Source organism: Coregonus clupeaformis, chromosome 6 (assembly GCF_020615455.1).
Source record: "Coregonus clupeaformis isolate EN_2021a chromosome 6, ASM2061545v1, whole genome shotgun sequence".
Classification (NCBI taxonomy): Eukaryota; Metazoa; Chordata; class Actinopteri; order Salmoniformes; family Salmonidae; genus Coregonus; species Coregonus clupeaformis.
The window spans coordinates 7232113-7259098 of NC_059197.1; the positions used below are offsets into that span (position 1 = coordinate 7232113).

At 43.2% G+C, this 26986-nt stretch overlaps 1 protein-coding gene across 2 annotated transcripts in view; it reads left to right on the plus strand.

Moving 5' to 3' along the window:
- The window catches only part of LOC121567270 (neuronal tyrosine-phosphorylated phosphoinositide-3-kinase adapter 2), a 148934-nt gene that overhangs the window by 88300 nt on the left and 33648 nt on the right, over window positions 1-26986 (plus strand). For both annotated transcript variants that reach the window (XM_041877161.2, XM_041877162.2), the window contains exon 3: window positions 19616-19923. In XM_041877161.2, the coding sequence (XP_041733095.1) occupies window positions 19616-19923 (308 nt within the window). The remainder of the gene's footprint in view (window positions 1-19615; window positions 19924-26986) is intronic.

The window sequence follows — 26986 nt, forward strand, 5'->3', positions numbered from 1 at the left end:
AGAGGCCGTCGTCAGAGAGGGGGGCGTTCAAGAGAGACGTCCTGTCTGCCTCTTTCATGGAAGTCAAAGACAACCAGAGGTGTCGTTCCCCGACCACCGAAGTGGCCATGGATCTCCCCGCGCAGACTGCGGACGCCTGTGTAAGGTGGAGTATGGCGGCAGAAATTCTGGACGCCTCCTCCACCTCCTCCGGTGCCATCTCTGTCTTACCCGTGGTTAAACGGGACAGAGAGGCCGCACAAGAGGGCAATGTTGTTAGCTGCTGCTACAGCTTGGGCTCCCAACCCAAAAGACTTCTCTAACAGCGACGCTGTGAGTCGGTCCTTCTGGGATGGCAACGTGGCCTTCTTGGAAGAGGGCCAAGGGCTCGAACCCGGTACGAGATACGCCGCCATGGCGCTCTCTAACCTGGGGATTCCCTGACCCTGAAGCCTTCCTTCCACTCTCGTGAATGGGAGATACGCTTTTACAGGCGAACGCGCCGCTAAAGGTGCCTCCCACGAGCCTCCAACGTACCCCGCCTTCCTTGGCCTGGAATAAGGACCGCCCTCCATCATATCAACCTCCGGTGTGGAGGGAAGAGGGGGCAGCTCTATTGCCAGCCGTTGAGCAGCTCTCTCAATGAGACCCGGAAAATCCGCTCTCAGAGAGGCTGCAGCGAAAGAGAGAGCTTCTGATCTCTCAGAGCTCGTATCCCCTTCGCTATAGGGACTACAAGCCCTCTCGCTCTCCAAAGGAAAGGGGGGCTTGAAAGTATGAGGGACGGGGTCCGACTGTTCCATTGGAATGCCAGACCCTTCCTCAAAATCCCCATCTTCCCCCGAGTCTGCGCCGTCGGACGACGCCTCTGAAGCAGAGGCTAGTATCGACAACACATCCTCAAGGGGGATGTCCTCCCTGAAAAACGCCCAACGCTGCTTCCTCTCCTTTAAAGAAAGGAGGGCGCAGGAGGCGCAATTCGGGGGACTGCAGACGCCTTCCTTGGCATGCTGGGATCCCAAACACACGAAACATAAGTCGTGGTGGTCACCGGCCGCCATGGAAGTGCATCTGCACTGAAAAGAGCTTTTGGGGGTGGAAAATCTCCCGGTGTGCTCATTTAGACGACGTTGATGACTGGAATATCAACGGCGTTTTCGTCCTGAGTCTTCGTCTCTTCTTGGCTCTTCAGTCTAGTCATCCAGTCGCTGAAGAAAAAGGGAGGCTGATTGAGGGGAGGCACCCCCTCTTATAGGGACACCTGTACTCCTATTGGCTGTAGGTGTGTGCATAATTTTGTCTCAGGCTGCTGCTGCCTTAGGGCAGAGGGTAAACCATTAGGAGCAGAGCTCCCCTATGGGGCGGAGCTCCACGATATAGAACACACGAACAAAACAACGTAACGTGAAGTCCTCAGGCTAAACACAAAACAAGCCTCTACACGGAACAAGATCCCACAACTAATGATTGCCAATAGGCTGCCTAAGTATGATCCCCAATCAGAGACAACAAGCGACAGCTGTCTCTGATTGGGAATCACACCCGGCCAAACATAGAAATACAACACCTAGAACGTAAACATAGTAATAACAACATAGAACTCTACACCCTGACTCAACATACTAGAGTCCCATAAGTCAGGGCGTGACATTCTTGGATAAAAGTTATATCAGCTTGTTGGGATTTGAGATAACATAAACATTTCTTCCTCTTAATAGGATTCTGTGAACCGTTAATATTCCATGAAATTATCTTTGTATATGTTTTCGACATTTATCAAACTTTGCATATTGGGTGTTAGAATTGTATTGAAAATCAATCATTTTCGATGCTGTCATGCTGTCACATATTACAACCTCAACCTTGGTCGTGCTAAAAACACTTGCAGGAGCCATGAACCTGATGACACAATACAAAACACAAAACAGTAACAACCACCCCACCCTTCTCCCCATGTTTTTCTACTTGAAGAGAAAAACCCTCCCTCACTCGGTCCGCGAGACACTAACAAGTGGTCACCCTAGTCCCAAGCCCCCCCATCCCCTCCCTTTCTCAATTTAGTAATCTACTTGAAAATATACAGGACACCTTAGTAAAAATATATATATGTATAAAAAGGAAATATGAAAGCAAGCACCCCCTTTCTTCCGCTTATTTAACCATAGCATATAGCTAACAATGCTTGTATTCACCCACCAAATGGCAATAAGACAAAATAATAGAGAAGAAAAATAAACTAAACTGAAATTAAAGGAAAGGAAAGGGGGAAAACAGCATTTTCTGTGCATTCATATAAAATCAGATCAATTAAAATAATGTTTTTTTTTTTTTTTAGCAGACGCTCTTATCCAGAGCGACTTACAGGAGCAATTAGGGTTAAGTTCCTTGCTTAAGGGCACATCGACAGATTTTTCACCTAGTCGGCTCGGGGATTAGAACCAGCGACCTTTCGGTTACTGGCACAACGCTCTTACCCACTAAGCTACCTGCCGCCCATGTTAATGTTGCTAGTTACATCTACTTACTTTATCGACATCTTTGCTTAAGGGTAGTTTTGACCAGGCAACTTGAATACAGTAACTGAGTAACCAACCGGCTAAACCTCCGGTGCTAGGGAATGGTGGACTCGTTGAAGCCCAGATTCGTCCAGATCCACCCCCAGAGCCTCCAAGATAATTTGTCTTACGCATTCCCATGGCTTGCTATCCTCCAGGCACCTGTCTCGGTCAGCTGCGTCTTGCACGCTTCTGTGGAGATCCTCATACAGTTTGACATTCTTCTCGGCTTCCTTAATCAGTCGGTCGTTGTCGTCCTCTAGCGTTGATATTCGACCCTCTGCCTCACCTAGCCTCTGTAATATGACCGTTACATCTTCTTGTACAGTGAGGGAAAAAAGTATTTGATCCCCTGCTGATTTTGTACGTTTGCCCACTGACAAAGACATGATCAGTCTATAATTTTAATGGTAGGTTTATTTGAACAGTGAGAGACAGAATAACAACAAAAAAATCCAGAAAAAACTAATGTCAAAAATGTTATAAATTAATTTGCATTTTAATGAGGGAAATAAGTATTTGACCCCTCTGCAAAACATGACTTAGTACTTGGTGGCAAAACCCTTGTTGGCAATCACAGAGGTCAGACGTTTCTTGTAGTTGGCCACCAGGTTTGCACACATCTCAGGAGGGATTTTGTCCCACTCCTCTTTGCAGATCTTCTCCAAGTCATTAAGGTTTTGAGGCTGACGTTTGGCAACTCGAACCTTCAGCTCCCTCCACAGATTTTCTATGGGATTAAGGTCTGGAGACTGGCTAGGCCACTCCAGGACCTTAATGTGCTTCTTCTTGAGCCACTCCTTTGTTGCCTTGGCCGTGTGTTTTGGGTCATTGTCATGCTGGAATACCCATCCACGACCCATTTTCAATGCCCTGGCTGAGGGAAGGAGGTTCTCACCCAAGATTTGACGGTACATGGCCCCGTCCATCGTCCCTTTGATGCAGTGAAGTTGTCCTGTCCCCTTAGCAGAAAAACACCCCCAAAGCATAATGTTTCCACCTCCATGTTTGACGGTGGGGATGGTGTTCTTGGGGTCATAGGCAGCATTCCTCCTCCTCCAAACACGGCGAGTTGAGTTGATGGCAAAGAGCTCCATTTTGGTCTCATCTGACCACAACACTTTCACCCAATTCTCTTCTGAATCATTCAGATGTTCATTGGCAAACTTCAGACGGGCCTGTATGTGTGCTTTCTTGAGCAGGGGGACCTTGTGGGCGCTGCAGGATTTCAGTCCTTCACGGCGTAGTGTGTTACCAATTGTTTTCTTGGTGACTATGGTCCCAACTGCCTTGAGATCATTGACAAGATCCTCCCGTGTAGTTCTGGGCTGATTCCTCACCGTTCTCATGATCATTGCAACTCCACGAGGTGAGATCTTGCATGGAGCCCCAGGCCGAGGGAGATTGACAGTTATTTTGTGTTTCTTCCATTTGCGAATAATCGCACCAACTGTTGTCACCTTCTCACCAAGCTGCTTGGCGATGGTCTTGTAGCCCATTCCAGCCTTGTGTAGGTCTACAATCTTGTCCCTGACATCCTTGGAGAGCTCTTTGGTCTTGGCCATGGTGGAGAGTTTGGAATCTGATTGATTGATTGCTTCTGTGGACAGGTGTCTTTTATACAGGTAACAAACTGAGATTAGGAGCACTCCCTTTAGCGTGTGCTCCTAATCTCAGTTCGTTACCTGTATAAAAGACACCTGGGAGCCAGAAATCTTTCTGATTGAGAGGGTGTCAAATACTTATTTCCCTCATTAAAATGCAAATCAATTTATAACATTTTTGACATGCGTTTTTCTGGATTTTTGTTGTTGTTATTCTGTCTTTCACTGTTCAAATAAACCTACCATTAAAATTATAGACTGATCATTTCTTTGTCAGTGAGCAAACGTACAAAATCAGCAGGGGATCAAATACTTTTTTCCCTCACTGTATGTCCATCTGAGATTGCTTGAACTGAGAAACATCCGATTCAAGAGATTCAAGAATGGTGCTGACTCATTTCTTCCATGGCCTTCTGTAGGGATGATTGCAAGGCCGAAAACGAGCTGGGTTCTATGTCCTGCCCTTTCAAAATCATGCTTGCTGAAGTGCTAGCAACAGAGCTTGCCCTGTTAGCCACTGCGTTAGCGATTGTGCTATGTGTACATGTTGAAGCTGAATTCAACGCAGACATTGTTGAAAAACGTTGATAAAACAAATACAAGTAACTTTCCCCACAAAAACAATTATACTAAATTGACTATTCTATCCAACTTTGAGGAAATTAGGAGGGTTTTATCGGGAGGCTCCTTTCACATTGCTTCGCTGCATCGCGTGACTCGACTTTACTTACTTTTGATATCACCCTAATAAAGTTAAGCAAGGTTTGTTGGTGTGGTTTGGCTATTATTAGGTTTAGCTACTGCAGGCCTATAAAGGCAGTGAGCACTCCAACTGACTCCGACAGTTGAACTTGAGGTAATGAAGTATGTTTTAGGCCTACCAGAGTTACTCCTTTAATCTAACAATATAATCCTTATCTTTATAAAAAATATTCGGATAGAAAAATAACGAATTAGCCTCCTTCTGCACGCCTATATCTGTATAGTAGTAGCCTATCTGACAAGTATAAAGAAATCCATGTCGATGTCGGGAACATGGCGCAGGCAGATCTCCGTCTTTCTCGTGGTCTCTCTAGGGCTAGGCCTAAGCTTGTCTCCCTTAATGTACAGTGAGGGAAAAAAGTATTTGATCCCCTACTGATTTTGTACGTTTGCCCACTGACAAAGACATGATCAGTCTATAATTTTAATGGTAGGTTTATTTGAACAGTGAGAGACAGAATAACAACAACAAAAAACAGAAAGAAGCATGTCAAAAATTTTATAAATTGATTTGCATTTTAATGAGGGAAATAAGTATTTGACCCCTCTGCAAAACATGACTTAGTACTTGGTGGCAAAACCCTTGTTGGCAATCACAGAGGTCAAACGTTTCTTGTAGTTGGCCACCAGGTTTGCACACATCTCAGGAGGGATTTTGTCCCACTCCTCTTTGCAGATCTTCTCCAAGTCATTAAGTTTTCGAGCCTGACGTTTGGCAACTCGAACCTTCAGCTCCCTCCACAGATTTTCTATGGGATTAAGGTCTGGAGACTGGCTAGGCCACTTCAGGACCTTAATGTGCTTCTTCTTGAGCCACTCCTTTGTTGCCTTGGCCGTGTGTTTTGGGTCATTGTCATGCTGGAATACCCATCCATGACCCATTTTCAATGCCCTGGCTGAGGGAAAGGAGGTTCTCACCCAAGATTTGACGGTACATGGCCCCGTCCATCGTCCCTTTGATGCAGTGAAGTTGTCCTGTCCCCTTAGCAGAAAAACACCCCCAAAGCATAATGTTTCCACCTCCATGTTTGACGGTGGGGATGGTGTTCTTGGGGTCATAGGCAGCATTCCTCCTCCTCCAAACACGGCGAGTTGAGTTGATGGCAAAGAGCTCCATTTTGGTCTCATCTGACCACAACACTTTCACCCAATTCTCTTCTGAATCATTCAGATGTTCATTGGCAAACTTCAGACGGGCCTGTATGTGTGCTTTCTTGAGCAGGGGGACCTTGTGGGCGCTGCAGGATTTCAGTCCTTCACGGCGTAGTGTGTTACCAATTGTTTTCTTGGTGACTATGGTCCCAACTGCCTTGAGATCATTGACAAGATCCTCCCGTGTAGTTCTGGGCTGATTCCTCACCGTTCTCATGATCATTGCAACTCCACGAGGTGAGATCTTGCATGGAGCCCCAGGCCGAGGGAGATTGACAGTTATTTTGTGTTTCTTCCATTTGCGAATAATCGCACCAACTGTTGTCACCTTCTCACCAAGCTGCTTGGCGATGGTCTTGTAGCCCATTCCAGCCTTGTGTAGGTCTACAATCTTGTCCCTGACATCCTTGGAGAGCTCTTTGGTCTTGGCCATGGTGGAGAGTTTGGAATCTGATTGATTGATTGCTTCTGTGGACAGGTGTCTTTTATACAGGTAACAAACTGAGATTAGGAGCACTCCCTTTAAGCGTGTGCTCCTAATCTCAGTTCGTTACCTGTATAAAAGACACCTGGGAGCCAGAAATCTTTCTGATTGAGAGGGTGTCAAATACTTATTTCCCTCATTAAAATGCAAATCAATTTATAACATTTTTGACATGCGTTTTTCTGGATTTTTGTTGTTGTTATTCTGTCTTTCACTGTTCAAATAAACCTACCATTAAAATTATAGACTGATCATTTCTTTGTCAGTGAGCAAACGTACAAAATCAGCAGGGGATCAAATACTTTTTTCCCTCACTGTATGTCCATCTGAGATTGCTTGAACTGAGAAACATCCGATTCAAGAGATTCAAGAATGGTGCTGACTCATTTCTTCCATGGCCTTCTGTAGGGATGATTGCAAGGCCGAAAAACGAGCTGGGTTCTATGTCCTGCCCTTTCAAAATCATGCTTGCTGAAGTGCTAGCAACAGAGCTTGCCCTGTTAGCCACTGCGTTAGCGATTGTGCTATGTGTACATGTTGAAGCTGAATTCAACGCAGACATTGTTGAAAAACGTTGATAAAACAAATACAAGTAACTTTCCCCACAAAAACAATTATACTAAATTGACTATTCTATCCAACTTTGAGGAAATTAGGAGGGTTTTATCGGGAGGCTCCTTTCACATTGCTTCGCTGCATCGCGTGACTCGACTTTACTTACTTTTGATATCACCCTAATAAAGTTAAGCAAGGTTTGTTGGTGTGGTTTGGCTATTATTAGGTTTAGCTACTGCAGGCCTATAAAGGCAGTGAGCACTCCAACTGACTCCGACAGTTGAACTTGAGGTAATGAAGTATGTTTTAGGCCTACCAGAGTTACTCCTTTAATCTAACAATATAATCCTTATCTTTATAAAAAATATTCGGATAGAAAATTAACGAATTAGCCTCCTTCTGCACGCCTATATCTGTATAGTAGTAGCCTATCTGACAAGTATAAAGAAATCCATGTCGATGTCGGGAACATGGCGCAGGCAGATCTCCGTCTTTCTCGTGGTCTCTCTAGGGCTAGGCCTAAGCTTGTCTCCCTTAATGTACAGTGAGGGAAAAAAGTATTTGATCCCCTACTGATTTTGTACGTTTGCCCACTGACAAAGACATGATCAGTCTATAATTTTAATGGTAGGTTTATTTGAACAGTGAGAGACAGAATAACAACAACAAAAAACAGAAAGAAGCATGTCAAAAATTTTATAAATTGATTTGCATTTTAATGAGGGAAATAAGTATTTGACCCCTCTGCAAAACATGACTTAGTACTTGGTGGCAAAACCCTTGTTGGCAATCACAGAGGTCAAACGTTTCTTGTAGTTGGCCACCAGGTTTGCACACATCTCAGGAGGGATTTTGTCCCACTCCTCTTTGCAGATCTTCTCCAAGTCATTAAGTTTTCGAGCCTGACGTTTGGCAACTCGAACCTTCAGCTCCCTCCACAGATTTTCTATGGGATTAAGGTCTGGAGACTGGCTAGGCCACTTCAGGACCTTAATGTGCTTCTTCTTGAGCCACTCCTTTGTTGCCTTGGCCGTGTGTTTTGGGTCATTGTCATGCTGGAATACCCATCCATGACCCATTTTCAATGCCCTGGCTGAGGGAAAGGAGGTTCTCACCCAAGATTTGACGGTACATGGCCCCGTCCATCGTCCCTTTGATGCAGTGAAGTTGTCCTGTCCCCTTAGCAGAAAAACACCCCCAAAGCATAATGTTTCCACCTCCATGTTTGACGGTGGGGATGGTGTTCTTGGGGTCATAGGCAGCATTCCTCCTCCTCCAAACACGGCGAGTTGAGTTGATGGCAAAGAGCTCCATTTTGGTCTCATCTGACCACAACACTTTCACCCAATTCTCTTCTGAATCATTCAGATGTTCATTGGCAAACTTCAGACGGGCCTGTATGTGTGCTTTCTTGAGCAGGGGGACCTTGTGGGCGCTGCAGGATTTCAGTCCTTCACGGCGTAGTGTGTTACCAATTGTTTTCTTGGTGACTATGGTCCCAACTGCCTTGAGATCATTGACAAGATCCTCCCGTGTAGTTCTGGGCTGATTCCTCACCGTTCTCATGATCATTGCAACTCCACGAGGTGAGATCTTGCATGGAGCCCCAGGCCGAGGGAGATTGACAGTTATTTTGTGTTTCTTCCATTTGCGAATAATCGCACCAACTGTTGTCACCTTCTCACCAAGCTGCTTGGCGATGGTCTTGTAGCCCATTCCAGCCTTGTGTAGGTCTACAATCTTGTCCCTGACATCCTTGGAGAGCTCTTTGGTCTTGGCCATGGTGGAGAGTTTGGAATCTGATTGATTGATTGCTTCTGTGGACAGGTGTCTTTTATACAGGTAACAAACTGAGATTAGGAGCACTCCTTTAAGCGTGTGCTCCTAATCTCAGTTCGTTACCTGTATAAAAGACACCTGGGAGCCAGAAATCTTTCTGATTGAGAGGGTGTCAAATACTTATTTCCCTCATTAAAATGCAAATCAATTTATAACATTTTTGACATGCGTTTTTCTGGATTTTTGTTGTTGTTATTCTGTCTTTCACTGTTCAAATAAACCTACCATTAAAATTATAGACTGATCATTTCTTTGTCAGTGAGCAAACGTACAAAATCAGCAGGGGATCAAATACTTTTTTCCCTCACTGTATGTCCATCTGAGATTGCTTGAACTGAGAAACATCCGATTCAAGAGATTCAAGAATGGTGCTGACTCATTTCTTCCATGGCCTTCTGTAGGGATGATTGCAAGGCCGAAAACGAGCTGGGTTCTATGTCCTGCCCTTTCAAAATCATGCTTGCTGAAGTGCTAGCAACAGAGCTTGCCCTGTTAGCCACTGCGTTAGCGATTGTGCTATGTGTACATGTTGAAGCTGAATTCAACGCAGACATTGTTGAAAAACGTTGATAAAACAAATACAAGTAACTTTCCCCACAAAAACAATTATACTAAATTGACTATTCTATCCAACTTTGAGGAAATTAGGAGGGTTTTATCGGGAGGCTCCTTTCACATTGCTTCGCTGCATCGCGTGACTCGACTTTACTTACTTTTGATATCACCCTAATAAAGTTAAGCAAGGTTTGTTGGTGTGGTTTGGCTATTATTAGGTTTAGCTACTGCAGGCCTATAAAGGCAGTGAGCACTCCAACTGACTCCGACAGTTGAACTTGAGGTAATGAAGTATGTTTTAGGCCTACCAGAGTTACTCCTTTAATCTAACAATATAATCCTTATCTTTATAAAAAATATTCGGATAGAAAATTAACGAATTAGCCTCCTTCTGCACGCCTATATCTGTATAGTAGTAGCCTATCTGACAAGTATAAAGAAATCCATGTCGATGTCGGGAACATGGCGCAGGCAGATCTCCGTCTTTCTCGTGGTCTCTCTAGGGCTAGGCCTAAGCTTGTCTCCCTTAATGTACAGTGAGGGAAAAAAGTATTTGATCCCCTACTGATTTTGTACGTTTGCCCACTGACAAAGACATGATCAGTCTATAATTTTAATGGTAGGTTTATTTGAACAGTGAGAGACAGAATAACAACAACAAAAAACAGAAAGAAGCATGTCAAAAATTTTATAAATTGATTTGCATTTTAATGAGGGAAATAAGTATTTGACCCCTCTGCAAAACATGACTTAGTACTTGGTGGCAAAACCCTTGTTGGCAATCACAGAGGTCAAACGTTTCTTGTAGTTGGCCACCAGGTTTGCACACATCTCAGGAGGGATTTTGTCCCACTCCTCTTTGCAGATCTTCTCCAAGTCATTAAGTTTTCGAGCCTGACGTTTGGCAACTCGAACCTTCAGCTCCCTCCACAGATTTTCTATGGGATTAAGGTCTGGAGACTGGCTAGGCCACTTCAGGACCTTAATGTGCTTCTTCTTGAGCCACTCCTTTGTTGCCTTGGCCGTGTGTTTTGGGTCATTGTCATGCTGGAATACCCATCCATGACCCATTTTCAATGCCCTGGCTGAGGGAAAGGAGGTTCTCACCCAAGATTTGACGGTACATGGCCCCGTCCATCGTCCCTTTGATGCAGTGAAGTTGTCCTGTCCCCTTAGCAGAAAAAACACCCCCAAAGCATAATGTTTCCACCTCCATGTTTGACGGTGGGGATGGTGTTCTTGGGGTCATAGGCAGCATTCCTCCTCCTCCAAACACGGCGAGTTGAGTTGATGGCAAAGAGCTCCATTTTGGTCTCATCTGACCACAACACTTTCACCCAATTCTCTTCTGAATCATTCAGATGTTCATTGGCAAACTTCAGACGGGCCTGTATGTGTGCTTTCTTGAGCAGGGGGACCTTGTGGGCGCTGCAGGATTTCAGTCCTTCACGGCGTAGTGTGTTACCAATTGTTTTCTTGGTGACTATGGTCCCAACTGCCTTGAGATCATTGACAAGATCCTCCCGTGTAGTTCTGGGCTGATTCCTCACCGTTCTCATGATCATTGCAACTCCACGAGGTGAGATCTTGCATGGAGCCCCAGGCCGAGGGAGATTGACAGTTATTTTGTGTTTCTTCCATTTGCGAATAATCGCACCAACTGTTGTCACCTTCTCACCAAGCTGCTTGGCGATGGTCTTGTAGCCCATTCCAGCCTTGTGTAGGTCTACAATCTTGTCCCTGACATCCTTGGAGAGCTCTTTGGTCTTGGCCATGGTGGAGAGTTTGGAATCTGATTGATTGATTGCTTCTGTGGACAGGTGTCTTTTTATACAGGTAACAAACTGAGATTAGGAGCACTCCCTTTAAGCGTGTGCTCCTAATCTCAGTTCGTTACCTGTATAAAAGACACCTGGGAGCCAGAAATCTTTCTGATTGAGAGGGTGTCAAATACTTATTTCCCTCATTAAAATGCAAATCAATTTATAACATTTTTGACATGCGTTTTCTGGATTTTTGTTGTTGTTATTCTGTCTTTCACTGTTCAAATAAACCTACCATTAAAATTATAGACTGATCATTTCTTTGTCAGTGAGCAAACGTACAAAATCAGCAGGGGATCAAATACTTTTTTCCCTCACTGTATGTCCATCTGAGATTGCTTGAACTGAGAAACATCCGATTCAAGAGATTCAAGAATGGTGCTGACTCATTTCTTCCATGGCCTTCTGTAGGGATGATTGCAAGGCCGAAAACGAGCTGGGTTCTATGTCCTGCCCTTTCAAAATCATGCTTGCTGAAGTGCTAGCAACAGAGCTTGCCCTGTTAGCCACTGCGTTAGCGATTGTGCTATGTGTACATGTTGAAGCTGAATTCAACGCAGACATTGTTGAAAAACGTTGATAAAACAAATACAAGTAACTTTCCCCACAAAAACAATTATACTAAATTGACTATTCTATCCAACTTTGAGGAAATTAGGAGGGTTTTATCGGGAGGCTCCTTTCACATTGCTTCGCTGCATCGCGTGACTCGACTTTACTTACTTTTGATATCACCCTAATAAAGTTAAGCAAGGTTTGTTGGTGTGGTTTGGCTATTATTAGGTTTAGCTACTGCAGGCCTATAAAGGCAGTGAGCACTCCAACTGACTCCGACAGTTGAACTTGAGGTAATGAAGTATGTTTTAGGCCTACCAGAGTTACTCCTTTAATCTAACAATATAATCCTTATCTTTATAAAAAATATTCGGATAGAAAATTAACGAATTAGCCTCCTTCTGCACGCCTATATCTGTATAGTAGTAGCCTATCTGACAAGTATAAAGAAATCCATGTCGATGTCGGGAACATGGCGCAGGCAGATCTCCGTCTTTCTCGTGGTCTCTCTAGGGCTAGGCCTAAGCTTGTCTCCCTTAATGTACAGTGAGGGAAAAAAGTATTTGATCCCCTACTGATTTTGTACGTTTGCCCACTGACAAAGACATGATCAGTCTATAATTTTAATGGTAGGTTTATTTGAACAGTGAGAGACAGAATAACAACAACAAAAAACAGAAAGAAGCATGTCAAAAATGTTATAAATTGATTTGCATTTTAATGAGGGAAATAAGTATTTGACCCCTCTGCAAAACATGACTTAGTACTTGGTGGCAAAACCCTTGTTGGCAATCACAGAGGTCAAACGTTTCTTGTAGTTGGCCACCAGGTTTGCACACATCTCAGGAGGGATTTTGTCCCACTCCTCTTTGCAGATCTTCTCCAAGTCATTAAGTTTTCGAGCCTGACGTTTGGCAACTCGAACCTTCAGCTCCCTCCACAGATTTTCTATGGGATTAAGGTCTGGAGACTGGCTAGGCCACTTCAGGACCTTAATGTGCTTCTTCTTGAGCCACTCCTTTGTTGCCTTGGCCGTGTGTTTTGGGTCATTGTCATGCTGGAATACCCATCCATGACCCATTTTCAATGCCCTGGCTGAGGGAAAGGAGGTTCTTACCCAAGATTTGACGGTACATGGCGCCGTCCATCATCCCTTTGATGCGGTGAAGTTGTCCTGTCCCCTTAGCAGAAAAACACCCCCAAAGCATAATGTTTCCACCTCCATGTTTGACGGTGGGGATGGTGTTCTTGGGGTCATAGGCAGCATTCCTCCTCCTCCAAACACGGTGAGTTGAGTTGATGCCAAAGAGCTCGATTTTGGTCTCATCTGACCACAACACTTTCACCCAGTTCTCCTCTGAATCATTCAGATGTTCATTGGCAAACTTCAGACGGGCCTGTATATGTGCTTTCTTGAGCAGGGGGACCTTGCGGGCACTGCAGGATTTCAGTCCTTCACGGCGTAGTGTGTTACCAATTGTTTTCTTGGTGACTATGGTCCCAGCTGCCTTGAGATTATTTACAAGATCCTCCCGTGAAGTTCTGGGCTGATTCCTCACCGTTCTCATGATCATTGCAACTCCACAAGGTGAGATCTTGCATGGAGCCCCAGGCCGAGGGAGATTGACAGTTATTTTGTGTTTCTTCCATTTGCGAATAATCGCACCAACTGTTGTCACCTTCTCACCAAGCTGCTTGTCGATGGTCTTGTAGCCCATTCCAGCTTTGTGTAGGTCTCCAATCTTGTCCCTGACATCCTTGGAGCGCTCTTTGGTCTTGGCCATTGTGGAGAGTTTGGAATCTGATTGATTGATTGCTTCTGTGGACAGGTGTCTTTTATACAGGTAACAAACTGAGATTAGGAGCACACCTTTTAAGAGTGTGCTCCTAATCTCAGCTCGTTACCTGTATAAAAGACACCTGGGAGCCAGAAATCTTTCTAATTGAGAGGGGGTCAAATACTTATTTCCCTCATTAAAATGCAAATCAATTTATAACATTTCTAACATGTGTTTTTCTGGATTTTTTTGTTGTTATTCTGTCTCTCACTGTTCAAATAAACCTACCATTAAAATTATAGACTGATCATTTCTTTGTCAGTGGGCAAACGTACAAAATCAGCAGGGGATCAAATACTTTTTTCCCTCACTGTACATTTTTTAAATATGAATATCATACAGTTGACACCTATATGCAAGCAATGCCCTGATGCATTTAGCACTTATATCTCATACAGTTGAACCGTGAGGTAGATAATTATTGTTTTAGGAAAGTAAAAACCAATAAAACAATAGACTATAAAGTTTTGAATATTCTAAGCATCGAAACACAACAAATAGTTTTTTTGTAATTTGTTATAGGCAGTTTTCAAGGACACATAACTGTGGATCATTTTACCAATATTGCTTGTTTATTGATGGCGCTGGCAGCACCCAGTTGGAGGTTTCTCTCTCTCTCTCTTTCTATTCTTGGATCTGAACCGGTCTCTTGGATCCGAACCAGCACGGGATTGTTTGGGTCTGTTTTCCACAGTCCTTTTTGGAACGGGTCTGACTGTCCTCGGGTCCATTTGGAATGCGTCTCAGTTTTTTAAAAAGGAATTTATGAAAATTGGTCGGGTGAGAAAGCCACGGATCCATTTCGTAACAGGTCCAAAAAGTTGAAGACCTCTACGGTGGTGGCTGGAGAGCGGAGATATTGGACGGACGGGCTCATTGGAATGGAATGTGTTTGACATCCTTCCATTCATTCCATTTCATTCCAGACATTGCAATGATGAGCCCTATATCTCTGCCCACCAGCCTCCTCTGTCAGTGACAGCATTCAACTCTACCTTTGCTGCTTACATAGTTTGGCATCCCCCAGCGGAGCAAAACTAACGTACACACTAACATACAGACTGACCGTTAGTCATGAGTTATTGGTGAATCATGCCCAACTGTCCTTCCCTGCTGATTATCAATCAAATACCTTTTTCCATCTCGGTAGTGTTGACTAAAAGCCAATGGGTGTAAATCCTGTCATGACCTTTAGCATGATTTGCTCTGTGCGCTTACAGGAGCACTCTGTGTGTGGCTGTATATTCTGACTGAATGGTATACGAGGAGGGGGATTGTTTTCTGTTTAAAGCTGTCATCAAGGCAAGAGTGTGCAAAGCTGTCATCAAGGCAAAGGGTGGCTATTTGAAGAATCTCAAATATTAAATATATTTTGATTTGTTTAACACTTTTTTGGTTACTACATGATTCCATATGTGTTATTTCATAGTTTTGATGTCTTCACTACTATTCTACAATGTAAAAAATAGTAAAAATAAAGAAAACCTTTGAATGAGTAGGTGTGTCCAAACTTTGACTTGTAGTGTATATCACAAGAAAGAGGAGAAAGCGGCCTTTGCACAAGTGAAGATTTAATTCATTTGAAATGTTTACTAAGTACCTCATCTACAAAAGAAGCTGCTCCCGAAAATGTACAACAAATTCTTGCAAATACCAGGTTTAGTCTTACACACATCGTAAACTATTTGTGTGTTGGTAAATTCTAAGGCAAGACCTTTAGATTATAAAACAGGTGGGTATTATTTTTTTAAACACAATCTCCACCTAATGTTGAATATGCAATGTTGAATATGAGTGAAAGACTTAGTGAAAGCTAAAGGAGATTGTGAGGGGGCGGTACTATAAAGATGCGGCTGCATATCCGTGGCTGCATATCCGACTTCTCTGGAACCCTCTTCCTGACAACTAAATGTCCTCTTCTGCGCAAGCGCGGCATTCTCTACTTTATGCACAGTCTCTGCACTACTTGTTTGGCTGCTCAGAGAACAGGCTACTCTGGCGAATGATACTTGTTTATTCAAATTAGATCAAAGCTGAATCAATGCCTGCAGGATCACATAATGATATTATTCTTCATAGAACCGCATATAATAGCATAGTATAACGTTACAAAAAACACCAACTCATATCTTATAAAATGTGTGACCGACCGGCTCGATTCGGTGTTATGTAGCAAAATTTGAAATTGTGTTTTTTACATTGGATAAAAGTAGAGACTCAGAGCTAGAAAATGGTAAATCATTCACTACAGTTGAGGAGCAATGGGAAAGTAATGCTGTTTTGAAAGTTGATATATTCGTAACCCCACTTTTGAGAAAATGTTCCTTGAATGTTTTGGTACCTACTGGAGAGCTCTTTTTTGTCTACACCCATTCAGTATTGTTCACACCCTCTTAAGCCTTAGCCCCACCCATCTCTTTAAGGATTCACATGTGAGGCCATGTGCTAAACAGAGTGAGTATGGTAGTGTACTAAACAACCAAAGATTTTAAGACTAAAGGCTGGTTTATACTACGTCTATCGACATGTCTGTAGACAGTTGTCGCAGTGACATCATGAACATTCTATTGTCGTCCGACATCAAACTTGTCATTGTCATTATGAGAAAGTATAAACACAAAAACTACAGGCTGCATGACATCAGCAGCCTGGTGGTCCAAAACAGCATAACTGGTGTATTTTAACACCAATAAACCCTTCAGTTTAAAAATGAATTAAGTATATGTCAATTTAGCAAACCAGGCAACTAAAAGCAACTTTCTAAACAATATTGTGGTTAGTTTCTAGCTTGTTAGCTAGCTAGCTAACATTGAGTTAGCTGGCTAGCCAGTTAAAATAACGACCATATCATATTGCTGACAACGTGTTAACTTGAGCTAATTTGTATTCATTATTACAGGAATATAAACTCACAACAAGATCATTATTTACAAGTTAATGGCGAGCTAATTACAGAAAATAGCTTACGGTTGTGAGTGTGACGAAATCAAAGCAGGGCGTTCGACCTGAGAATTTTAGAACTTGGACACTGTCTCATTGGCCTAACTTTATATCCTAATTTGACTTAGATGCAGGTCATGTTGTTCTTCACATTACTGTCTCTGGTAAACACACACTATATCAAATAAAATCAAAGTGTATTTGTCACATGCACAGGATACAGAAGGTGTAAACAGTACAGTGAAATGGTTACTTCCATAGTGGAGTCTTTTGTTTAGACATGTAGCTAGCTAGCTAAACAATAATCCCAACTCATAACGTTACTACCCTGTATGAATCTGCAGGTAGCTAACCATCTAGGTTCAATGTTAGCTAGCTAGCTAACATTAGGCTATAACTAGCAATGCAAATGTTATACAACAGCCTTCAGTGGGTTCTCTTTTCGACTCCCTCCGCATATTTGCAATCAAACACCAGAATTTTTTCCATCTCCTTAGCTATCATACGCTGCTTCCACCGGGCATTCCACTGATATCAAAACTCGGTCCTCCAGAAAGTGGAGAGCAACACTTTTGCAGTTCTTCATGATATCTTTCAAAAAAGCCGTGTTAGAAAGGATTACCTACACATACTGAGCAGCTCATGTTATACACAGAAGCATGCTACATGGCAGACCAATCCGAACTCATCTCTCGACATGTCCAGCCCATCCATTATCTCAGCCAATCATGGCTAGGGGGAAGGTTTGTTATTAAGGCACATGAAAATTCACATGTTCCAGAAGGCATTTCTGCCAAAAAGCGCATTTTGATAAAACATTTATGTTTACATTCAAATGCCTCTCCTGTGAAGTAGTGATGAGTGACATACACCTAGTTTCCTGAATCAAGTCACATTTTAGGATGATTGTGCGAATGGAAAGTACCTTTTTCTCTAATGTGGCCAAAACTCAACAGCACGCACCACTAGGCAAAATATGTACTTGCTTGAAACTAAACACAGGTATGATATAGTTTGTTATCCATCTGCTCTAAGATTTGCTCACTGTACATAATTCAAAACAACACTGTAGGCTACTTTGAAACAACACTGTATAACTCAAGAAGATCTAAATGGTTGGCATGCAGATGCTGCATGGACTTTTCACCGGTAAAACTTGAAGAATTATCATTCATGATTGACAGTGAGAAATGTGAAGGTGACCACAAAAATGTGTGAGTAAAGTAGAGGTAAAGAAACACATGCGCAGAACGTGAATGCGCAGAACGTGATTTGGATCTTCAGCTCTGGGGAAAAGGGATCCAGAGGGGCAGGGCGGGTTCGGTCTTTACTAAACTATGTCCATGTGTATACGCAAATTAGTTGTTATTTACAAACTTTATAATTCTATCACTGTAATAATAAAACTCAAAGACACCAAGTCCTTTACATTCAACACTGAAACCTGGGAAGGTGCCGTCTTCACTGCCAGCAGGCACTTTGCAGCAGGCTGTGAAACAACACTGGCTCAGAAGAGAGAGAATAGGAAAGAACATCAGCACACCACCGAAACATCCATAACATCCGGGCCAGCCTACAAATGTGACAACTGTGGCCGAGTCTGTCTCTCACGTATTGGACAATAAATCAATGGTCTCCTGAGACTACGATGCCGCCGCCTCTGAATAATACAACACATAGGGGCCGTATATGGTTTTAAAATGTTGCTATGTGCCGTTTCAAAGAGGAAAACCTTTATATTTTACATTAAATTGAATAACTGAATTGCCACCTATTCAGTCAATATTTTAGTGTTTATTACATTTCAAAGAATAAAAGAGCATTGAGTATCGTACTCCATTATGCAGTTGCATTTTATTTTTATAAATGTTTATAAATTTTCACAACCGTTGCTACTATAATATAATGACATGTATGTGGCAAGAAATTATTTGGATTCTGTGCTTACTCCTTTTTGGATTTGTGAGTGGAGGCTACAAACAAACACAAAACTGACGATTAAGACTTTGATGACCTTTACAAATGACACATGATCTTTTCCTCTAAAACTTGCTATTTTGACTGTAGGTATATACTGAGTGTACAAAACATTGTGAAACATTTACATCACAGGTGCATCTTTATTTGTATTTACTTTTATTTTATCCTTATTTTACCAGGTAAGTTGACTGAAAACACATTGTCATTTACAGCAACGACCTGGGGAAAAGTTTCAGGGGAGAGGAGTCCAGGTGAAAGCTATGATCCTTTATTGATGTCACTTGTTAAATCCGCTTCAATCAGTGTAGATGAAGGGGAGGAGACAGGTTAATGAAGGATTTTTAAGCCTTAAGATAATTGAGACATGGATTGTGAATGTGTGCCATTCAGAGGGTGAATGGGCAAGACAAAATATTTAAGTGCCTTTGAACGGGGTATGGTAGTAGGTGCCAGGTGCACCAGTTTGTGTCAAGAACTGCAACGCTGCTGGGTTTTTCACGCTCAACAGTTTTCCATGTGTATCAAGAATGGTCCATCACCCAAAGGACATCCAGCCAACTTGGCACAATTGTGGGAAGCATTGGAGTTAACATGGGCCAGCATCCCTGTGGAACTCTTTCAACATCTTGTCCTTGCAGAGTCCATGACCCAATGCGACGAATTGAGGCTGTTTTGAGGGCAACACAATAGTAGGAAGGTGTTCTTAATGTTTTGTACGCTCAGTGTATATGGGACAAATAGGAAACATATTTAAGCTGTATGTATATATTCTATGTTGTTGTGTGCGTGCGTGCGTGCGTAAGGCTGTGTGTGTATGTGTGCACGTGTGCGCATCAGCTGTCATAGTCATAGGCAATTTGGTAATATGGAGGAGAGCTTTTTGGATCCATGATTGTGTCCTTGCATCTATGACATTTGGAATGTCTGAATCATTTTGCATATGTAATGTGATTTATCGATGTAACAAAATTATTTAAAACATGTTTCCTGGCAGGATCGGTGAGGATGTGGCGAGGGCAACGGAGGGAGGCTACGCAGGGAAACACTTCCGCATGGGCTTCATGACCATGCCGGCGCCCCAGGACCGCCTTCCCTCCTCCTGTGGCCAGGGCTTCACTGTGCGTTCCCAGTCTCTACACTCCGTTGGCAGTGGAGACGAGGATGGGAGCCCCAACTCCCGTAAGCAACCGCCGCCCAAACCCAAGAGAGACCCCAACACTAAGCTCAGCATCTCCTCTGAGGGTGTGAACTCTGGATCTGCCTCCAGCAATTGCAACAGAGACAGCCTGGACAAGTTTGACCGTGAGTGGCCTGGCCTGTGTGTGTGTGTGTGTGTGTGTGTGTGTGTGTGTGTGTGTGTGTCCATGTCAACTTCAAATGAGGTTACTGTTCTTATGAGGAAACTTCTTAGGTAGCCTGATCCTATATATTGTACAGTTGAAGTCTGAAGTTTACATACACCATAGCCAAATATATTTAAACTCAGTTTTTCACAATTCCTGACATTTAATCCTAGTAAAAATTCCCTGTCTTGGGTCAGTTAGGATCACCACTTTATTTTAAGAATGTAAAATGTCAGAATAATTGTAGAGAGAATGATTTATTTCAGCTTATATTTCTTTCATCACATTCCCAGTGGGTCAGAAGTTTACACACACTCAATTAGTATTTGGTAGCATTGCCTTTAAATTGTTTAGCTTGGGTCAAACGTTTCGGGTAGCCTTCCAGAAGCTTCCCACAATAAATTGGGTGAATTTTGGCCCATTCCTCCTGACAGAGTAAGGTTTGTAGGCCTCCTTGCTCGCATACGCTTTTTCAGTTCTGCCCACAAATGTTCTATAGGATTGAGGTCAGGGCTTTGTGATGGCCACTCCAATACCTTGACTTTGTTGTCCTTAAGCCATTTTGCCACAACTTTGGAAGTATGCTTGGGGTCATTGTCCATTTGGAAGACCCATTTGCGACCAAGCTTTAACTTCCTGACTGATGTCTTGAGATGTTGCTTCAATAGATCCACAACATTTTCCTTCCTCATGATGCCATCTATTTTGTGAAGTGCACCAGTCCCTCCTGCAGCAAAGCACCCCCACAGCATGATGCTGCCACCACCGTGCTTCACGGTTGGGATGGTGTTCTTCGGCTTGTAAGCAGCCCCCTTTTTCCTCCAAACATAACGATGGTCATTATGGCCAAACAGTTCTATTTTTGTTTCATCAGACCAGAGGACATTTCTCCAAAAAGTACGATCTTTGTCCCCATGTGCAGTTGCAAAATGTAGTCAGGCTTTTTTATGGCGGTTTTGGAGCAGTGGCTTCTTCCTTACTGAGTGGCCTTTCAGGTTATGTTGATATAGGACTCGTTTTACTGTAGATATAGATACTTTTGTACCTGTTTCCTCCAGCATCTTCACAAGGTCCTTTGCTGTTGTTCTGGGATTGATTTGCACTTTTCGCACCAAAGTACGTTCATCTCTAGGAGACAGAACGCATCTCCTTCCTGAGCGGTATGACAGCTGCGTGGTCCCATGGTGTTTATACTTGCATACTATTGTTCGTACAGATGAACGTGGTACCTTCAGGCGTTTGGACTTGGCTGATTTCTTTTGATTTTCCTATGATGTCAAGCAAAGAGGCACTGAGTTTGAAGGTAGGCCTTGAAATACAATTACAGGTACACCTCCAATTGACTCAAATGATGTCAATTAGCCTATCAGAAGCTTCTAAAACCATGACATCATATTCTTTAATTTTCCAAGCTGTTTAAAGGCACAGTCAATTTAGTGTATGTAAACTTCTGACCCACTGGAATTGTGATAAGCAAGCATTTCACGGTAAGGTCTACACCTGCTGTATTCGGCGCATGTGACAAATACAATTCTATTTTACTTGGAACCCGCTGATTCCAAGTAAAATAATGCAGAGTTAAAAATCACGAGAATTAACAACAGAAAATGTAAAATGGTAACACAATAAATAACAATAATGAGGCTATATAAATAGGGGTATGAGGTAGCTGAAGTAAAATGTACATGCAGGTAGGGGTACAAGTGACTAGGCAATTGGAAATCAGGATAGATAATAAACAGAGTAGCAGCAGCGTATGTGGAGAGTGTGAAAGTGTACATGTATGTGTGTGTGTGGTGTCAATATGCATGTGTGTGTGTTTTTTTTGTTTGTGTGTGTGTGTGGTGTTCAGGTTCCTTTTGGTCCCAGACTTGGCACTCTGGTACCGCTTGCCGTAGCAGAGTGAACAGTCTATGGCTTGGGTGGCTGGGGTCTTTGACAATTTGCTGGACCTTCCTCTGACACCGCCTGGTATAGAGGTCCTGGATGGCAGGGAGCTCCGCCCAGTGATGTACTGAGCCGTCCACACCACCATCTGTAGCGCCTTGCGATCGAGGGCGGTTCAGTTGCCATACCAAGCGGTGATGAAGCCAGTCAAGATGCTCTCAATGGTGCAGCTGTAGAGCTTTTTGAGGATCTGAGGGGCCATGCCAAATCTTTTCTACCTTCTGAATGGGATGAGGCGCTGTCATGCCTTTTTCACGTCTGTGCTGGTGTGAGAGGACCATGTCTTAAGTGATGTGGACACAGAGGAACTTGAAGGTCTCGACCAGCTCCACTACAGCCCCATCGATGTGGTCAATGATCAGCTCCTTTGTCTTGCTGATGTTGACGGAGATGGCGGCCTCGCGACTAGCTCTTAGGAAACTTTGCGGTATTTTTTTTATTTTTATGTATTATTATTTTTACATTACTAGCTAATAAAATGTTTTGTATCATTACATACAGCCAGGAAAAACTATTGGATATCAGAGCGGCGGTAACTCACCAGAACTACCAGCATTACGATAAGGAATACAACTTTCCCGAAGCAGATCCTTTGTTCGTGCTCCCCAGGGCAATTGAACTGATTCCAGGGCCGTCCCAAAACATCGCCGGCGGAGGAGAGGCACTCGGAGAGCCCTGCTGGTTCGACTTAGGAGGCGCGCACACCAACCACCGCTTCCGAGTATATTACTAGCTAATGTTCAGTCTTTGGATAACAAAGTTGACGAGCTCAGGGCAAGGGTTTCTTTCCAGAGAGACATCAGAGCCTGTAACATACTTTGTTTAATGGAAACATGGCTCTCACAGGATATTCTGTCGAAATCGGTCCAGCCAGATGTGTTCTCAGTTCATCGTGCAGACATAAATAAATATCTCTCTGGGAAGCAGAAGGGCCCACTACTGTACTCCTTGTTCACCCATGACTGCATGGCCAGATGGCATCCCTAGCCGCGTCCTCAGAGCATGCGCAGACCAGCTGGATGGTGTGTTTACGGACAAATTCAATCTCTCCCTATCCCAGTCTGCTGTCCCCACATACTTCAAGATGGCCACCATTGTTCCTGTACCCAAGAAAGCACAGGTAACTGAACTAAATGACTATCGCCCCATATCACTCACCTCTGTCATCATGAAGTGATTTGAGAGACTAGGCAAGGATCATATCACCTCTACCTTACCTGTCACCCTAGACCCACTTCAATTTGCTTACCGCCCCAATAGATCCACAGACGATGCAATCGCCATCACACTGTACACTGCCCTATCCCATCTGGACAAGAGGAATACCTATGTAAGAATGCTGTTCATTGACTATAGCTCAGCATTCAACACCATAGTACCCTCCAAGCTCATCATTAAGCTTGAGGTCCTAGGTCTGAACCCTCGCCATGTGCAACTGGGTCCTGGACTTCCTGACGGGCCGCCCCCCAGGTGGTGAAGGTAGGAAACAACACCTCCACTTTGCTAAGGTGAGCAGGCTATGTTGTTCAAACAGTTGGAGATGGACAGGAGGGTCTATTCATAACAGTTCAACTGTTCTACCTTGTTAGCAAGCAAATAGATCCAAGTTTTCCAACAGTCTTGATGGAGTTCCCACATATGCTGAGCACTTATTGGCTGCTTTTCCTTCACTCTACTGTCCGACTCATCCCAAACCATCTCAATTGGGTTGAGGTCGGGATATTGTGGAGGCCAGGTCATCTGATGCAGCACTCCATCACTCTCCTTCTTGAGGTGTGTTGGGTCATTGTCCTGTTGAAAAACAAATAAAAGTCCCACTAAGCCCAAACCAGATGGGATGGCGTGTCGCTGCAGAATGCTGTGGTAGTCATGCTGGTTAAGTGAATTCTAAATCAATCACAGACAGTGTCACCAGCAAAGCACCCCCACACCATAACACCTCCTCCTCCATGCTTTACGGTGGGAACTACACATGCGGAGATCATCCGTTCACCCACACCACGTCTCACAAAGACACAGCAGTTTGGACTCCAGACCAAAGGAACATTTCCACGGGTCTAATGTCCATTGCTCATGTTTCCTGGCCCAAGCAGGTCTCTTCTTCTTATTGGTGTCCTTTAGCAGTTTTCTTTGCAGCAATTCGACAATGAAGGCCTGATTCACAAAGTCCCCTCTGAACAATTGATGTTGAGATGTGTCTGTTACTTGAACTATGTGAAGCATTTATTTGGGCTGCAATTTCTGAGGCTGGTAACTCTAATGAACATCCTCTGCAGCAGAGGTAACTCTGGGTCTTCCATTCCTGTGTCGGTCCTCATGAGAGCCAGTTTCAACATAGCGCTTGAAGGTTTTTGTGACTGCACTTGAAGAAACTTTCAAAGTTCTTGACATTTTCGGTATTGACTGACCTTCATGTCTTAAAGTAATGATAGACTGTTGTTTCTCTTTGCTTATTTTAGTTATTCTTGCCATAATATGGACTTGGTCTTTTACCAAATAGGGCTCTCTTCTGTATACCCCCCCTACCTTGTCACAACACAACTGATTGGCTCAAACACATTAAGAAGGGAAGAAATTCCACAAATTAACTTTTAAGAAGGCACCCCTTTTAATTCCAGGTGACTACCTCATGAAGCTGGTTGAGAGAACGCCAAGAGTGTGCAAAGCTGTCATCAAGGCAAAGGGTGGCTATTTGTAGAATCTCAAATATAAAATATGTTTTGATTTGTTTAACACTTTTTTGGTTACTACATGATTCCATATGTGCTATGTCATAGTTTTGATGTGTTCACTATTATTCTACAATGTAAAAAATAGTAAAAATAAAGAAAAACCCTTGAATGAGTAGGTGTGTCCAAACTTTTGACTGGTACTGTATATATAAGATAAACATACTGTTGACACTTAGGCTATGGTGTAATGGAATGTTTTGCCTTGTGTGGTAGGCTTTGTGGGTTTTGACACTCTTATGTAGGTGTCATAACAGCCATAAAATAAGTACCGTGGCAGGTTTTGTGGGTTTTGACACTCTTATGTAGGTGTCATAACAGCCATAAAATAAGTACCGTGGTAGGTTTTGTGGGTTTTTACGCTCTTATGTAGGTGTCATAAACAGCCATAAAATAACACAATATATGTCACAACGTGTCTAAATATATTTGTCATGACCATATAATAACAGGTTATGACAAGTTATGTCAGCTGTTATAACATATTATGACATGGTTATGACTGTGTTATAAGGTGTTATGCCGCTGGGTGTCAAGTGTTAACAGAGATTGTTGATGAGATCTGTAACAAATTTGTAACAAAAATCGCATTTTCATAACAATACTTGAAATCCAGATTAGTGATTATTGCAAAAAAGCAGGTTCAACTATTTTGATAAAATAATTACATGATTAGTGGGTCTTATGGTTCTGAAAGGCTTATATTTAGCCTAGGTATAATTTTACAGGCCCTGAATTCATTAGATTAATATGCAACAATAATATGCAAAAAATATGCAACACATATTTTTTCTAGGAAACATTTAAAAAATCTAGATATGATATTGTGAATCGCCCATAAGTTTGAAACAATCGAGATATAATTTTTAGGCCATATCGCCCAGCCCTAGCTTGGAGGGGACTAGGGTGTTGAATGCTGAGCTTGTCCAGGTGGGAGAGAGAAGTGTGGAGTGCAATAGAGATTGTGTCATCTGTGGATCGGTTGGGGCGGTATGTGAATTGGAGTGGGTCCAGGGTGTCTGGGATGATGGTGTTGATGTGTGCCATGACCAGCCTTTCAAAACATGGTTACAGATGTGAGTCCTACGGGACGATAGTCATTTAGGCAGGTTACCTTTGAGTTCTTAGGAACAGGGACAATGGTGGTCTGCTTGAAACATGTTGGGATTACAGACTGGGACAAGGACATGTTGAAAATGTCTGTGAAGACACTTACATTTACATTGTAGTCATATAGCAGATACTCTTATCCAGAGCGACTTACAGTTAGTGAGTGCATACATAATTGTTTTTATGTTTTCATACTGCAGCTGGTCTGCGCATGCTCTGAGAACTCAGTCGCCCAGGACAGCAGGGGATCTCATGCCTGGCTTAGTCTTGTTTGCCTCGAAGCAAGCATAGAAGGCATTCAGGTCGTCTGGGAGGTTTGTGTCACTGGGCAACTCACGCCTGGTTTTCCTTTGGTAATCCGTGATATTCTGCAAACGAGCGTTGGAGCCGGTGTAGTAGGATTCTATCTTAGTCCTACTTTGACCTTTTCCATGTTTGATGGCTCGTCGGAGGTCATAGCGGGCTTTCTTGTAAGCGTCCATGTCCTTGTCCCGTTCCTTGAAAGTGGTAGCTCTTTAGCCCGGTGCGGATAGTGGCTTTTGGTTTGGGTACGTACATTTGGTCACTGTGAGGACGACGTTTTCAATGCATTTATTGATGAAACCCCTGACTGATGTGGTAAACTCCTTATTGTTATCGGATATTCCAGTCTGTGCTAGCGAGGCAGTCTTGTAGCTTAGCGTCCGCTTCTTCAGACCACTTCCATATTGACCACTGGTACTTCCTGTTTGAGTTTCTGCTTGTAAACAGGAAACAGGAGGATGGCGTCATGGTTTGATTTGCCGAAGGAATGGCGAGGGAGTGCCTTGTATGCGTTTCTGTGGTTAGAGTAAAAGTGGTCCAGAGTGTTAGCGCCTCTTGTGGCACAGGATAAGGGTTGGTAAAAGTGGGGTAAAACGCATTTCAGCGTTTTCTTGTTTGTTTACGTCACAGTCATTGGCCCAAGCCGCAGAAGCAGCACGTCAGTAGGGGAAGTAGCAGTATATAGCCTTACTCTGAATCTTTCAGGAGAGAAATATAGGATTCTTCTTCATCTCCTCAGCATTGTCTGTATGCAGATGTCCTCACTTCTCTCTCTCTCTCCTATCTCTCTCTGTTCTCCGCTCCACACTCTTCTCATCCCTCTCTTAGGCTCTCACAGGTCTTCATACATACTAGGGTTGAATATTTTCCCGTTATTTTACAAATGTTCCATCCCGAGAATAAATAACTTTTCTCCCTGGTAACCTGGTATTT